This window comes from Corvus cornix, chromosome 9 (assembly GCF_000738735.6).
Source record: "Corvus cornix cornix isolate S_Up_H32 chromosome 9, ASM73873v5, whole genome shotgun sequence".
Taxonomy (NCBI): domain Eukaryota; kingdom Metazoa; phylum Chordata; class Aves; order Passeriformes; family Corvidae; genus Corvus; species Corvus cornix.
Window position 1 is genome coordinate 1,088,374 of NC_046339.1, and position 14,940 is coordinate 1,103,313.

General features: G+C 53.9%; 1 protein-coding gene across 2 annotated transcripts in view; it reads left to right on the plus strand.

Moving 5' to 3' along the window:
• Positions 1 to 3,227: 3,227 nt before the first annotated feature.
• KCNAB1 (potassium voltage-gated channel subfamily A member regulatory beta subunit 1) overlaps positions 3,228 to 14,940 on the plus strand; it is a 59,780-nt gene continuing 48,067 nt past the window's right edge. Inside the window, exon 1 of one of the 2 annotated variants that reach the window (XM_039557113.1) lies at positions 3,228 to 3,848. In XM_039557113.1, coding sequence (XP_039413047.1) covers positions 3,577 to 3,848 — 272 coding nt within the window. In that variant the 5' untranslated portion in view covers positions 3,228 to 3,576. Of the gene's footprint in view, positions 3,849 to 6,394; positions 6,631 to 14,940 lie in introns of those variants that run through there. The other variant, XM_039557114.1, reaches the window with a different exon arrangement.

A 14,940-nucleotide genomic window follows, 5' to 3' on the forward strand; every position in this document is an offset into this window, starting at 1 on the left:
GGGGAATTGCAGGATCAGACTGTGTGTCCTGCATTCCTTTACTCTGGAATGAGACACTGACAGGCTGGGAGAGCTGGGAGTGCTCAGCTGGAGAAGAGAAGCTCCAGGGAGAGCTCAGAGCCTCCTCCAGGGCCTAAAGGGGCTGCAGGAGAGCTGGAGAGGGACTGGGGACAAGGCATGGAGGGACAGGACACAGGGAATGGCTTCCCAGTGCCAGAGGGCAGGGCTGGATGGGATCTTGGGCAGGAATTGTTCCCTGGGAGGGTGGGCAGGCCCTGGCACAGGGTGCCCAGAGCAGCTGGGGCTGCCCCTGGATCCCTGGCAGTGCCCAAGGCCAGGCTGGACATTGGGGCTTGGAGCAGCCTGGGACAGTGGAAGGTGTCCCTGCCCATGGCAGGGGTGGCACTGGATGGGATTTAAGGTCCTTCCCACCCAAACCATTCCTCCACTCTATCAAAATAAATTTGTGGTGCAGGAAGTCAGGATGGGCTTCCTGTGTGTGACATTGTGGGGCCTTGTTGGCCAGCACAGAGGTGTCACTGGAACGGCACATCCTGCTGGAAAACGGCTTAGGAGATTTTAAACCAGGTTTAAAAGGGGCCCTGTGTGCATTAACTCATCCAGGCAACCTCCTGCTTCCCCGAGCAGAAAACAGCTGCTGCAGGGGCTTTAGAAGCTTCTCTTATTTACATCTGAAAACAGGAGGTTTGGCTAAAAGGGTGCCTGAGCCAGCGGAAAATGGATTAATCCCGAGCTCTGATCCTGGGGGCTCCAGGCTGGGTGCTACTGAAATGTTCTGCTTTAAAACCAGTGGCACAAACAGCACTGGGGGTTTAAGGCTGGTTTAGGGCTGGTTTAGGGCTGGTTTAAGGCTGTTGTGTCCCTCTGCGTCTCTCGGTGTTCCCGGGCCCTCCCTTGGCTCCAGGAGCTCAGGATTGTGTTTAATTCCCTGTAAATGCAGGGCATTGCTCTGGGCACAAGGAGATTAACACGGGGCGGGGACAGGAGAGGGCCGTCCCTGGGAGACCCCTCGGCAGGAGGTGGTTCCCCTATTATGTGTGCAGCTCTAGGGACTGCAGCTGGAATAAAAATCAGATTTTAGAAAGTGTTTTAAGAAGAGACAGAGAAATTTTCAAAACCTGGAGTAATTTATTAATAAATATAAGTTCTATAATATTATATAATTAATATAATAATCAGTTATAATTCATAATGAGCTCCTAAACATGTTTCTGTATGTTTATACAGTGTACAGATAAGTTAGAAATGCATAGTTATAATATTATATATTACTTTAACAGATGTTTGCCTAGAAAAAGGACTATAAAAGGAATACAGAAGGCAGGAGGAGCCCCCAGCCCTGAGCAGGGATCAGTTTGAAGTGTTGCTCACCCGACCATCACACCCTGCTCCTGTTTTTGGTACGGCAGCTGGAGGGTTTTGGGGTGGGCTTGTCCCCAGCGCTCCGGCGTGTCCCGCTGGATGCCCGCGGCGCTGGGAACCGAGGATTCCAGTATCAATATTTCACGGCAGCTTTGCTTTCAGGAAATCAATCGTTCTGCAATTTTTATAAGGCGAGCCGGGCTCTCCTTACGCGCCAGGCTATAGAATCACCCGGGACACGATATCCGCTGGCCTAAGTGCCACATTAGGGAACATCCAGCCGCACAATGGCCCGCGATACCCCAACAATGCCCCACTGAGAGAGGGACAAATCGCCAGCAGCTGCTTTAATTTAATTTACCTCTGAGGTGACTGATACCTTTCAGCGTCTTTGGGAACAGCGGGGTGTTTCTGTGGTTAAGGGAATGACAAACACGGGAGGCTGAGGAAGCACAACGCGCCTTTTATGCAGCTCTTTGAGAACTTTGACTTGTGATAACCAACTTCTTCCACACGGAAGGACCTGAAGGATCTTACAAGGCTTCAACTCGAGCACGTGTAAAATAAGTATGCACTGCCTCACTGCTCAGGGTTGGCTTAAAGGCTCTGGAGTTGCTGGAAACCTTTTTCTTTCTGGGAAAGACTTTAAGGATAAAGGAGGAAACACGTTGGATCAGGCACAGAGCTGGAATGTTTTAACAGCTCAAAGTTTGAGTCGTTTTTTTAGAGTTTTGCAAAACTTCCAGTGAATGTCTTAGTGCCATGTCTGCTAAATAGGTCGGATAGCACCAGTTCTTGTCGGAGGTACATTTTATAGGATTTATTCCTAAAGGTGATGGAACTCCTTTCTGGAAAAGCAGCCAAAAGGGGGGGGGGGGGGGGGGGGGGGTTGTCCTGTAACTCCTCTGGAAGCACGGTGAGCAGCCGTGTGTGGCTGCAGAGCAGGACGGACCCTGCCGGGCTCCCAGCACACCTCACCCCCGACTGGGTCTGGCTCAGAGGGTCCCCAGGGCTGGGGAGACCCCGGACCGGGGGGTGGTGAGAGCCCAGCTGGTCCCACCTGGCTGAGAGGGGACCCGGCCGCAGCCGGGAGTGCCCGGGGGGGAGGGACGGAGGGAAGCGGGGACCCAAACCCTCCGGGGAAGCGCTGGGGGAAGGCAGGGCCACCAGGCACTGCTTGGAGCCTGGAAGCGTTGGGATGGGTGTTGGAAAGAGGCTGGGGGAGCTTCCAGCCTTGGGGATCTGCAAGGCTCAGGTGGGGCACCAGAGACCCCCCGAGCTCGCCTTGTCCTGATTCCAGGAATCCTTCCAGCCGGCCCCCACCCTCGGGAGACCCTGCGGGGCGCAGGGGGGTGACGGCTCTGCTTTGGGGTGATTACAATGATTTTGAGGCGATGGCTTTAAAATGCCGCTGTGTTGGAGGGGGTTTTGCTCTGGCTGCTCTGTCGGCACACGGCTCTGCCCGCGCTCCCAAAGTGGCTGCTGTGATTAGAGCTGTAATCTCTGTATCAGCTTTTACATTTCAGACCGGAGATGGGAATTAATGCGATTCCGGTGTCTTCCCTTTCATACATTTTCCAAACACCGTTTGCTCGGGAACACTCCGAACTTTGTTCTCATCCTAAGGGTGACCAAATCCCCAAATTTCTACAGATGCCTTGGAGAATGGGAGTCCCTGCTGCATGGGACGACCCGAGGAGCTGCGGGAGGAGGAGCAGGAGGGCAGAGCGGCCGGCTCAGCGCCAGCGTGGCCAAGCGATGGGCACGGGGATGCTCCGGGTCGCGGCCGGCACGAACAGCGCCGCAATTTGCCCGGGCCAGCCCACGTGGGCGAGGGTTCGCCCTCAAGGTGACACGTGGGACTTCACCTCCGATGTTTACGGCGCTGGGGAGCCGGCCGGGTTTTCCAGAAGCCTCCACCGAAAGCCCTTGTCCGTCCGGGGCCAGCGGAGGTGCGATGCGTTTGGGGACTGTCCCCCGCCCCGGCTGCGGAGCCGCTGGCATGCGGGAGCCGCTACAGATGTCTCCATGAGAAGGTTGCAGCTCTTCTTTCTGGTTAAGCCCCGCAGACACGTCTCTAATTACAGCTTTGTGGCCGGCGCGAGGTTATAGAGGGAGAACGTGCGCGCTGAAATCACTTTCAATGATTTGAGGGCAGCGGCTCGGAGCCGTCGCACCGAGGCAGGACAAGAAATGCTGGCGGCACGCACGGGGACCGTGGGGGGGAAGAGCGCCGATGAGTCCCTGAAGCTGAGGAAGCAGTCGGTGCTGTCCCTGGGCAGCAGGGATAGAGCCCTGAAGAGCTCGGCCGACAGCAGCAAGGAGGGCCGGCCGCGGGCCGGGCAGCCCCAGCAGCGAGCCCGGCGCCTGGCGCTGCTGCGGGAGCTGGAGATGAACTGGTACCTGCGCGTGTGCGAGCTGTCCCACGAGTACACCATCGCCTACACCACCGGCATGCCCCACAGGTACGTCCCTGCTCCTCCCGGGGCACGCTGCCCTCGGGAATGCTGCTGGCCGGCATGGTCGCGATAATAGTGGTTGTAATAACGGCAGCAGCAATAATCATAGTAATAGTAATAATAATAGAAAGGTCTTTGTCTTTACAAGTCTGATTTTTCTGGTTATTCACGCTTTACAGAGCTGAATATCCTGCAAACTTGTCTCTTGATTCCCACAACTTCTTCAGCACAAGCTGCGTGTGGTTGTTGAGCCTTGTTTCTAATTTGTCCAAGTGATTGTACTTTTGCTTGAATAGAGTTGAAAAGTTGCTGCTGCCGAGCAGGGACGGTGTGGGTGCCAGGAGGGTCCCTGTCCCCCCCTCCCTGCCCGGGCAGCGGCGGGGCTCAGCCCGGGAAGGAGCCCCCCGGGAGGGGGAACCTGCAGCCGCTGCATCTCTCATCCCATCGGTCTTAAATGTCGTAGCCTCCAGAATCCGATCTTGCTCCTTTAAAAAAATATAAGGGGATCTTGGTATTAGTGGAAATTAGACGTGCGAGTCTCCAATCTCCTGTGCGGGGTCAGACCCGCTCTGAAATCGAACCTCAGCAGGAACTGCCCGGGGTGCCGCTGTCCCCGTCCCGAGGAGCCGCACCCCGGGAGCGGCTCGGAGCAGCTCTGGGACCGGCGAGGGAGGGTGGGGGTTTCCTTCACCTCACTCCGGGGGTTTCCTTCACCTCACTTCGGTAACAGCCGGGATTTCAGCTGAGAATCGGCCGAGATCGTCCCTAATCCCAGGCAGGATGGGGATGCCTGCAGTGCCCGGCACAAACCGAGCTCTTGCAGATGCGCTTGGGTAAGAAAGGAGTTAGAATGTCACGGCAATAAAAATTAGGAAGGGGATAAGTGAAAAGAAAAGGGAGTAAAACGGAGAGAAGGAGCAAGTGGGTATTAATGCAGGAATGTTCACAAGCACCTGAAGGGAGCACGAGGGGTCTGAGGGCTGGGAGGGGGCAGATTCTGGGTCCGGCGCCCACCAGCCCCACCAGCCCGTGGTTCGCACCCGGGGGCTGGAACAGCACCATAAAAGCAAAGTGCTGGGGAATAACTTCTGGGAGAGCTAAGTTTCTAAAGATGCTGATCCAGGTCTAAAGACCCTGATACTCCAGCAAAACTCTTGTGTCCAAAAAACTCAGAGGAGCTCGCAGAAATATTTCTTAGCACTGGTTCACCTTGCATTATAGATGAGCAGAGAGCTGGGGCTGGCAGGAGGTAAAAGCAAAGGCAGCTGCAGCAGAGATCACAGGTACAGCGTTGGAGTTACACTGCGGGGAAGAAACACAAGGTCCCTACGAGGAACGGCCTCGGGACACGCTGCCCTGCCTTGATTGTCCTTGGGCTGCAAAGAGCTGGGCTTGAAATCCCCCCCTGCACCCCACGATGGGGTCAGTACTGTGGGAACAGGACCCCCATCCTTGGGCAGGACCCTCCTGGGGACACCCAGGGCCACCCGTGCCCTGATCCGACAGTCACACAGGAAGAATAACGGGGTAATCCCACAGTCCCTGCCAAACTCCCCTCTGTGACATTGAATTATGAGCTTTTCAAATATATTCTGGGGTTGGGATCAGTCTTTCTTTATCTGCTTTGAAAGATTTAAGGATTAGTTGAGTTCATTATACATCCATCACCTGATTATTTAACTTATTTTTCTGAAGTATTTGGGGCTGAAATGGGGTGAGTTTTGAAAATAGAAGAGTCTCAGACATCTGCCTCAGTGGCATGAACCACACCTTGTCGGGATTGTTTGCTGTGGCCAGAAAAGGTCACTGTGGCCCTTCAGGGTGTTGCAGGGATGAAGACCATAAAAGCCATCCCTGGATTGTTCAAGACCAGGTTGGACAGGGCTTGGAGCAGCCTGGGATAGTGGAAGGTGGCCCTGGCCACAGCAGGGGAGTTTGGAATACGATGGTCTTTAAGGTCCCTTCCAGCCCGAACCATTCTGTGAGTCTGTGAACCAGAACCTTTTTGTTTGCTGTTTAGCAGTGGTGAAATCATTGTTAACATCATAATTTAATTCATATGAATTGTCACACCCCGGGAGGCTGCAGATGCTGGGGAAGTTCCCAGACCAGGTAACCCCAGCTGTGAGAGCTCGCAGTGCCCTGTGAGAAAACAAGATGTTCTAGTGAGTTGCAGAGGAGATGCCTGCAGTGTTCATCTGGCCAGCCCAGGGCCTGAAATACACCCTGTGAGAGTATTTGGTTTATGTTTATTGGCCTTGGATTGAATCCCAAGCAAATATTTCTCATTATCTAAATATAAGACCTGGGAAATGGGGTCAGTGCTCTATTCCCACCAGCAGCCCTCATCCCTTGGAGTACTGGCCCATGAGAGGTCTCAGCAGATGAACAAGATTGCTGATCTTGGCCAAAATCCATCCTGGGCATCAACCAAAACGGGCCGGCTGCAATGATGTAAAGAATGTCTGGGAGAAAAACCCCTCCAGAGCGCCGGGCTCGTCCCGGGCAGCGCAGCCCCGGGGCGGGGGCGGCTGCGGGCTCTGCTCCCGGCGGGCCCCGGCGGCACCATGCACCTGTACAAGCCGGCGTGTGCCGACATCCCCCCGCCCAAGCCGGGGCCGCCGCGGGGCCGCAGGGTGAGCCGGGGGCCGAGGGCGCACGGCCCCGCCGCCGGCTGGCCCGGGGCGCGCAGCCCCAGCGCCGAGAGGAAACAGCTGGAGAGGTTCCTGCACCTGCACGGGCTGTCCCTGCACGACAGCACCCGCGCCCAGAGCGGCATGAGGTACAGGTAGGTGGGCACAGCCTTGGGCTGCTCCGTAGTGCCCGGAGAGCCGGGCTGAGGGAGGAACCCGGGCACGCCTCTGGGTGGGCTGGCAGCGGCTGAGCCCCTCAGTGACTTCTCCGATTTTTCTGGGCGCTGTGAGAATTAGGATGACTTCGAGCAAAGCTGAATGCATGTGGCCTCTTCTCTTCAAACTCTGAATTTGATCCTTCTCTTCTAACGTTAATCGCAGAATCATGGAATGGTTTGGGTGGGAAGGGACCTAAAAGCTCGTCCAGTGCCACCCCTGCCATGGGCAGGGACACCTCCCACTGGAACAGGTTGCTCCAAGCCTCGTCCAGCCTGGCCTGGAACACTGAAATCACACTGAATTTTGCAGCTCAGCTGAACCTTGAGACCCTCACCCTCCTAATGGAGCAAAAGAGCTGAGAACCCAAAACCCTGGCTGGGTTCAGGCTGGGAAATATGTGGCTTTCGGGTTGGAAAGGGTGTCCAAGGGAAAGAGTGTCACCCATGCAGGAAGCTGGAACAGCCTGGGGACAGAGGGGTTGGCTGGGGATGGTGGGTGAAGAAGACATCGGCGTGCTTAGTCCGGCAATTGTCGTTGTGCTTTGCTGCCAGAGAGGTTCGCTTTAAAAGGATGACATCCTGTATGGAAAGTCAACAAGTTCTCTCTGCTTCTAATAAAAGCAAATTTTCTTTGAAACATTTGCTTTCCCAAGAGGTTGATCTTTGCCTGTGGCTGGTCTGAGCTTAAAACTGAAATAAGACACCGTGACTGGTATTTTTATGGATCCAGCACAGTTGTGTCCCAGCTTTCACTGCTGGATGGGGAAATTTGGTGGTGTTTGGAGACAGTGTCCAGGGAGGAGTGGGGCTGTGAAAGAGCAGCCTTGGAGTCAGGACCAGGAGAAATGGCAAAGGCCTTTGTGCCACCATGCTGCTGGGCTGGCTGGGCACCCTTGGAGCAAGTTGGGGTTACACAGCCCGGAAAGAGAGAGGGAACTGAGCCCACAGTGCTGGGGGGATGAAATGGGAGAGTGTCCCAAGGCTTGATCGGCATCCCAGGGATGCCATGCTCAGAGCAGAGCTGTGCCAGGAGCAATTCCCGGGCTGGCAGGAGCACTGCTGTCCCCGAGCGAGATCCTCTCATTAACTGGGGCTTCTGGCCTGGAAACTCGCCACCCTTTAATGGGAAATCCCTTTGCTCCTTCTGATGATCCTAGTCCCACATTGCAGTTGTGTTTGAAAAGGTTGGTGTCAGTACCCACAGAAAAATCCCCATTTGCCTCGTTTCTCTCTGATCCTGCACTTTCCATGGTGTTGGTCCGTGCAGACACGATTTAAAACTTGTGCCCTCACTGAGGAGCACAAGTGTAGCACACAGTGTTCCCATGAAGGGTTGTGATCCCCTGTCTGAGGCATCCTCCACAGATTGTCCTGCAAAAGCCCTGGTGCAGGGACACATCCTGACCCAGGACCAGGCTGGTGCCACGTCCGAAAGGCATCACCCAAAAGCTGACAGCAATGTTCATCTCTCTGTTCCGCTGCACCAAAATGTGCCCAGCCTGGGGGAGAAACCTGCAAAGAGCTTGGGGAGAAAATTTCTGTAGGGTTGGATACTCTACCCCCAAACCTGATGGAGAGGGAGTTTTTAAGCTGTAGAAAAATGCAATTAATGAGAGATTCTGGGACTGGTGTGGGGGTAGCTGGCATTGCCCAGGGCTGTGGCTGCAGGAGCTCCCTGCACACATCTTCAGCCACCTCTGTTTCTTGGCTTAGTAAGTGGAGTATCCCTCATTCGGCAGATCCACCAGTCATAGGGAATAAAGCAGGTGCTTAATTTCTGTTGCAGCTGATGGATTTGAGCCTCTGCTCCGTTTTAAGTGTGTCCATTTTTCACAACTGACAGAAGCAGCCATAACTTACTGCATTTTCCATGTACCCAGAAATTTATCCTGTGGGAGAGGGGCTGTGCAGAGGGCTCTGCTGAGGGCAGGGATGCTCCAGCAGCCATCACCTGCTGCTTTCCAGAGGGAATTTTCTCTTCCAGAAGTACAGAGCCTCCCAGTGCGAGGACAGACCTCGAGCCCCAGCAAAGTGTGCATGGAAAGGAGCTGTGCAATGCACACCTCCTTGGACAACAAGGCACCAAACCTGCTTTGTAAATGGTGTTCTAGTCTGCCTGTGAGTTTGGACATTTTCTCTTTCTTTTTCTGCCTCCTGGATGTTTCTTCAGCTCTCCTGGGTCCAGTCTAAAGCCAGCACAATAGAACCTCCTTTTTTATTAAGATTTATTCAATTACATGTGGGAAGTAATGAATTGTGAACAAGAAACACTTACTAAACACAAGCTGGTTCGTTTACAGGCTGATCAGTTCTTTTCCCTTTCATTGCTTCAGCCAGTGCAGCACAGTTCAGCTATTACAGAAGACCCTGAAGTGCAGCAGTGCATGAGCTGGGCTGGTTTCTGATGACAACAGAATTCCTCTCAGATGGAACACCATTTACAAAGCAGATTTGGTGCCTTGTTGTCCAAGGAGGTGTGCATTGCACAGCTCCTTTCCATGCACACTTTGCTGGGGCTCGAGGTCTGTCCTCGCTCTGGGAGGCTCTGACTGTAAAACCTCCCAATGTTCTGCTCCTTCCTGATTCCAGCAGGGTCTGTGAGCTCGGGCAGCTGCGCTCGGAGGGCCTGGGGGGGAAATCCTATATGAGTAGATGTGTCTGCAAGAGCACCCAGGCAGCTCTTGCAAAACATGCTGCTGGCAAATGCTGGGGTGGAAAGTATTTATGGAGGTCACAGAGCCCCGAGGTGCTGCTGGATTAACCCATTCTGCAGCCGGCCTGGGGTTTGGGTTCCTATCTTATCTGTTTTATGCTAGCTGAGGTTCTGTTCCAGGAGGGCAAGTTCTTCCCACAGCACACAAATCCCTGGCAAAGCCACTTCACTTGGCATGACCCCACTGGAGTGTCCTGCAGGGAAACCCCCGAGTTCCTGCATCCTCAGAGAGCTCTGTCCTCTTTCTGTTGCTTTCGTTGGTTCAGCAACAAATTAAAACCTGGGAATTTAGGATACTGGATCTTTTATACAGAGGCTGGCCAGCAGCAGGGTGTTCCCTTTCCTCTTACTCCTTTTCCCTTCCCCCTTCCCCATTTTCCCTCTTCCCTTTTCCCTTCTCCCTTTCCTGATTGCAGTGGGAGCTGCCAGGAGCTGACACCCAAACCCTTGGCCAGCGCTGGCCATCCCATTTCAAATGGATTCAGCAACCTGGACTCTGGGAAACAGAAAGGTCTGAGGCATGGGATTGTCCCTGCACTGGGCGATTAAACAGGCTTTTGGCTTAGGGAAAAGATGATGGACAGGGATTACAAACATGTTTAAATCAGGAACAGCCTGTGGACAGTCACTCACCGTCTCCCACAACGCAGGAACTGGGGCAGGGGGGAGCAAAGGACATTTTGTACAACAGGTTTGAACACAGGAAACCCTTTCCCAGCCTGTTGGAATGGAACTGGGGAACTCCCCGACACGGGATGGTGGTGTGGATGCTGGAAGCACCAGCAGGCTGAAGATGCTATCAGGTATCAGCCAAGGCCATCCAAGGTGTTAAACACCAAGGGGGGATTTAACCCTGAGCAAGCAGAGCCCCCTCTTCAGCTCTCTTATCCCCCCACAGAGCTACCCCAGAGGAGGGCAATTTGGGAATGATCCCTTCGCCATAGCTGCTTTCCCAGGCTTCCTCAGTGAGGCTCATTTTGTGCACTGAAGCTTTAAAATATCTAATCTTTAGATGGCAAAACATAGGAGGGCTCTTGATGGGGTCGTGTAATCCTGCGCTGTAATCCTGTCATCTGCTCCGTCCCCAGTGCTGCTGCATTATATTTATTGGGATATATCTTACAGCCTTAATGTTTTCCCTATTTCCTGTGCAGATTGACCCACAGAGCTGCATCCAGCTGTGCCCTTTCTTTAACAGGCATGTCTCTTAAGTGGTTTTTTAATCTTTTTTAGTCTGTTCAAACCACACAGCAGCCGCCTGGTGCAGTGGTGATGGAACACCTCCCCATGTCTGTCCTTCTTTCTAATGATTTCAGTTCCTTGGGTTTTTTGGTATTTTTGTAGGGTCCTGTCCCTGCCCATGGATGAGCTTTAAAGTCCCTTCCAACCCAAACCATGCCCTGGTGATTCCCTGAAGTCCTCACAAAGCCACGCACAGGCTCAGGCTCAGTGTGCTGGTACTTCCAGGGTTATTCCCACCTTTCTGTGGAAAGTTCCCGTGCTGTAGGTGCTTGGTTTTGAGGGGAAAACAAAGCAGATTTTGCCCTCCTCATTCCCCACCACCGCAGTAAATCCCAGCTGACCCTCAGCTGCTCTGGCCGCTGCCCAGCAGGAATTTGTGGGTTTGCTGCTTTTCTCCCCACACCTTCTGCTCCTGTGGAGGTCTGGCTGCCAAGCCTGGGCTGGCAGATGCTGCTCCGGCCCCGATCCAGGGCAGGTGCTCCTGCTGAGCCTGCTCCTGCTCCTGCAGCCGCTGCCCCAGTGCACAGCGCATCCGGCGCCTCTCCGGGGGCTGACTCCAAAGTTTGGGATATTTCTGGATGTATTTATAGACAGGCCTGAAGGCTGCAGTCTGGGATGAAACTCAGCCCACGTGGTCCTGGCTAAAAGAGGTTTTATCCGGGAGTCTTTGGGCTGACTTTGGGTTCTGCTGAGAAAGGGACGCTGCCGGATGCTGCACCGACACAAACTGCTGAGCAGAGGGCGAGTTTGGGAGCAAAACGTCCTCTCGTGGCTTGCAGGTTTATTTCAAGTAGGAAACAATGATAAATCCGGGCTCTGGCAAGGCTCTGGTCAGCCTCAGTGCCGGGGGAGAGCAGGTCCCTGTGTCACCAGCCTTGGTGCTCCGGCGATGCCGACCGTGCCTGGCACGGCGGGTGGGCATGGAGCACAGTGGGGCTGTTCCTCGCACCCATCCTTGAACCAGTACTTGCTTTTTCACACTCTAAGCCAGTCAAAACACTCAGCTGAGATGTGTTTGTATGGCTCTGTGTTTTTCCCCACGCTGGGTTGAGCACCCCTCTGTTTCTGCCTCTCCCCGTGGTGTGGGGAGGGCTGTGGGCAGCTGGGGAGGGGGCAGGCTGGATGAAAGGCAGCTTTTCCATGGATAAACCTCCTGTGCAGACCCGTGACTGCCTGATAAGCCTTTTCTTCCTTGTTTTCAGTGTATTTTCATAGTTGCTGGCTTCATCCCTGCGCCAGAAGGGCTCCAGAAGCCAGCACAGCGTTTCCCTCGTTCCGGTGGCACGGTTGCTGCTTTTTCCAGAGGTGTTTGTGGAGTACACGGGGATCCTTGGAGAGTCCACACGGGCAGGCTGAGGCTGTCGGGGGAGCTGCTCCCCACGGTCCAGCCGCTGCTGGGCTGAGGGTTCCCCCCAGCCCTCGGTTTCCCACCCCAGCTGGGGAGATGAAACCGTTTTTCACTGCAGAAAAAGACACAATCTGTAGATTGCAGGAGTAATTATTCATTTCCCCTGAGGGCCTAATGAGCGGTTATGCATTTGGCAGTAAGTAATGATCCTCTCACAAATCTTTTTGTTAATTAAATGGGCGCCATTCCAGGGTGAAAGTGGTTGTTGAATGTTTGGGATGTGCCCAGAGATCAGGGACTGCTTGCCCGGCCAGCACTGGCCTGGAGAATGCAGAAATCCTCGGCTTGGAAGTGCTTGGCAGTCGCTGGAGGTCGCCTGAAGGCTTGACAGTGCCTTGCACTTGATTTACTGAAATGACAGTGCCCCTGGATCCCTGGCAGTGCCCAGGGCCGGGCTGGACATTGGGGCTTGGAGCAGCCTGGGACAGTGGGAGGTGTCCCTGCCATGGCAGGGGTGGCACTGGATGGGCTTTAAGGTCCCTGCCAACCCAAACCATTCCATGATATTGTGCTGCTCTGAGGTACATCGTGCTCTTGCCTTGTGGGCCAAAAAAAGTTAAAAAAAAAAAAAAAAGTAAAAAGCCTTTGCAAAGAGTCCTGGAAGTGAAAGGAGCAAAGGAAAATTTGGGAGCTAAAGAGTCTCCACAGCCCCTGGCTCCTGCCTGGCAGCAGAGTGCTGTGCCTGCACCTGCTCAGGTGGAAAGCAGATTCCAGAAGTCCTGAAACGCTGATTTCTAACCGGCAGTGGGGGCTGGTAACCGCGTGGCAGAGGAAGTGCTGACACAGCAGGTTTTGCTGAATCCCTTCCCCGAAGAGGAGCCTGGCAGTGGGAAAAGGATCCATTAAAATTAATGGGGCTGAAGATCGTTCCCTGGTAATCTGCTGGATTTCAGCAAAAGGCTTTGTCCTGGGTGATGTGCTAATTCTCCTCAGCGATTAATTCCAGCAGATGCCTCATTCTTTTGGGATGCTGGTCAGGGTGAAGAGTTTTGCCTCGGGAGCAGGGAGCAAGGTCTTGTGCCAGTTCTGCTGGATGCAGCTGATGGGATTCGTACCCTGTGCCACTCACTTTAATAATGAGAAATGCTGTTGCAGCTGAAAGAGAGACTCTCGGGAGAAGAATTAAAATTCTTCTTTGAAAAATGCTATTTGGGAAGGTGATATTTTTAATAGTGCTTATTATGCAGCGGTGACTTATGTAAGATAATGACTGATGGAGACACTTGGCTTTCACTGAGTTGCTCACAGAGGGGCCAAGTCCCTGCATCAGCTGGAGGAGGAGGTGAAAACTGAGGGTTCCCAGGAGGGGGAGAGGTTTTTTGAAGGGGTGTTCATTGGAAAAGTTTCCCAAACAGCACAGTCTGCTGTAGCTCGTCTTTGTTCTGACCCTCTGCCAGTTAATCTCAAAGAATCAGAAGTTGTTGCTCCGTAATTGCTCCCCCATCTGCTCCAGCGTGTCCCGGAGCAGGGCAGCTCGGAGCTGTGTGTTTGTTACCCAGAGCCAAACCCCACACCTGCATTCCTCCGTACAAGCTAATTTAGAGCTCTAAACTGCTACAAGAAATGCTTGGGTGAGATCTGTCGTGTGTGGATAACAGAGCAATGTACATAGTTGCCTAAAATCTGCTATTCAACAAGCACAGCCAAGCTGCAAGAACACAGCTTGGGCTGAGCTTTATTTGGAATACATTTATCCATCAGGTGATGCGAAGCACACGGGGCAGATCTGCATTTTGTGCGTGCACAGTGTGGAACACACGGATGGCAAAAGGGAAAATCATTTCTTGGCCACGAGCTGGTACAACAGCCCCGAATGCCCGAGGGTTCTGCTGCTGCTGCCGGGGATGCTCCTCTGCTCTGGGCCTGGCACGGATGCTCAGGGACTGGATACCATGTCAGGGGCTCTCGGGGGGAATAAAACAGAAAACCCTCTTGTACTGTGCAGTGGAGCTTCGTGCAGCTCTGAGTGTTTTAATCATATTTAATCACAGAATCACAGAATGGCTTGAGCTGGAGGGACTTTAAAGACCATTAAGTGCTCAGTGTAGCACGATACATTAATATAATGGTGACTTCTGGAGCCCTTCATGTGAGGCACCGGCTTGCAGTCAGCTGAGAAATGGAATAGATAGCATGGAAAAATTAAATTACCTGCTTTGGAGCGGGGGATCCAGCAGCTAATGGGCAACAGGCACTGCGGGGGGGTGTTCTCTCCACGGGGACAAGCAGCCAATTAATGGGATTGGGCGCCCGATGAGTTCCACCCTCCATGTCAGACACGGAGAGCTCCGGGCTGGGGCCCAGCATTGATTCCTTCCTGTTGTATCAAAAGATGAGTTATTTAATATTGCAGAGCTGCCAGAGCCAGGGTACCCGGGGTGCTGGGGGCTCCCGTGGGTGCCGTGGCCTTGGACACCCGGGGGGGGGTGGGGATTAGACGGGAGTTTGTCCAGGAATTTAGAGCAGCACAGAATCCCAGCCTGGTTTGGGTCGGGAGGGACCTTCGAGCCCATCCAGGGCCACCCCTGCCATGGGCAGGGACACCTCCCACTGTCCCAGGCTGCTCCAAGCCCCAATGTCCAGCCTGGCCTTGGGCACTGCCAGGGATCCAGGGGCAGTGCTGGTGCCGGATTTATCACACCCCAGCCTTGTCCCAAGCCCGTGCTGGCAGAGCAGCGTGGCTCGGAGCTGTCACACTCCCAGGTTTGGTCCATTCCGGGTGGATGCAGCCCTCCGGCGGGGATGACAGATCTCGTGTGCCATCACAGTAACCCCGGGCTGGGCACCGCCCCCAGCCTGGCTCAAAACCTGCCAGAACGACGCCTTTTAACTAAAAACCATTTAATAGGAATTTTGATCAGTTTTCCTCAAGTACAATTACAAA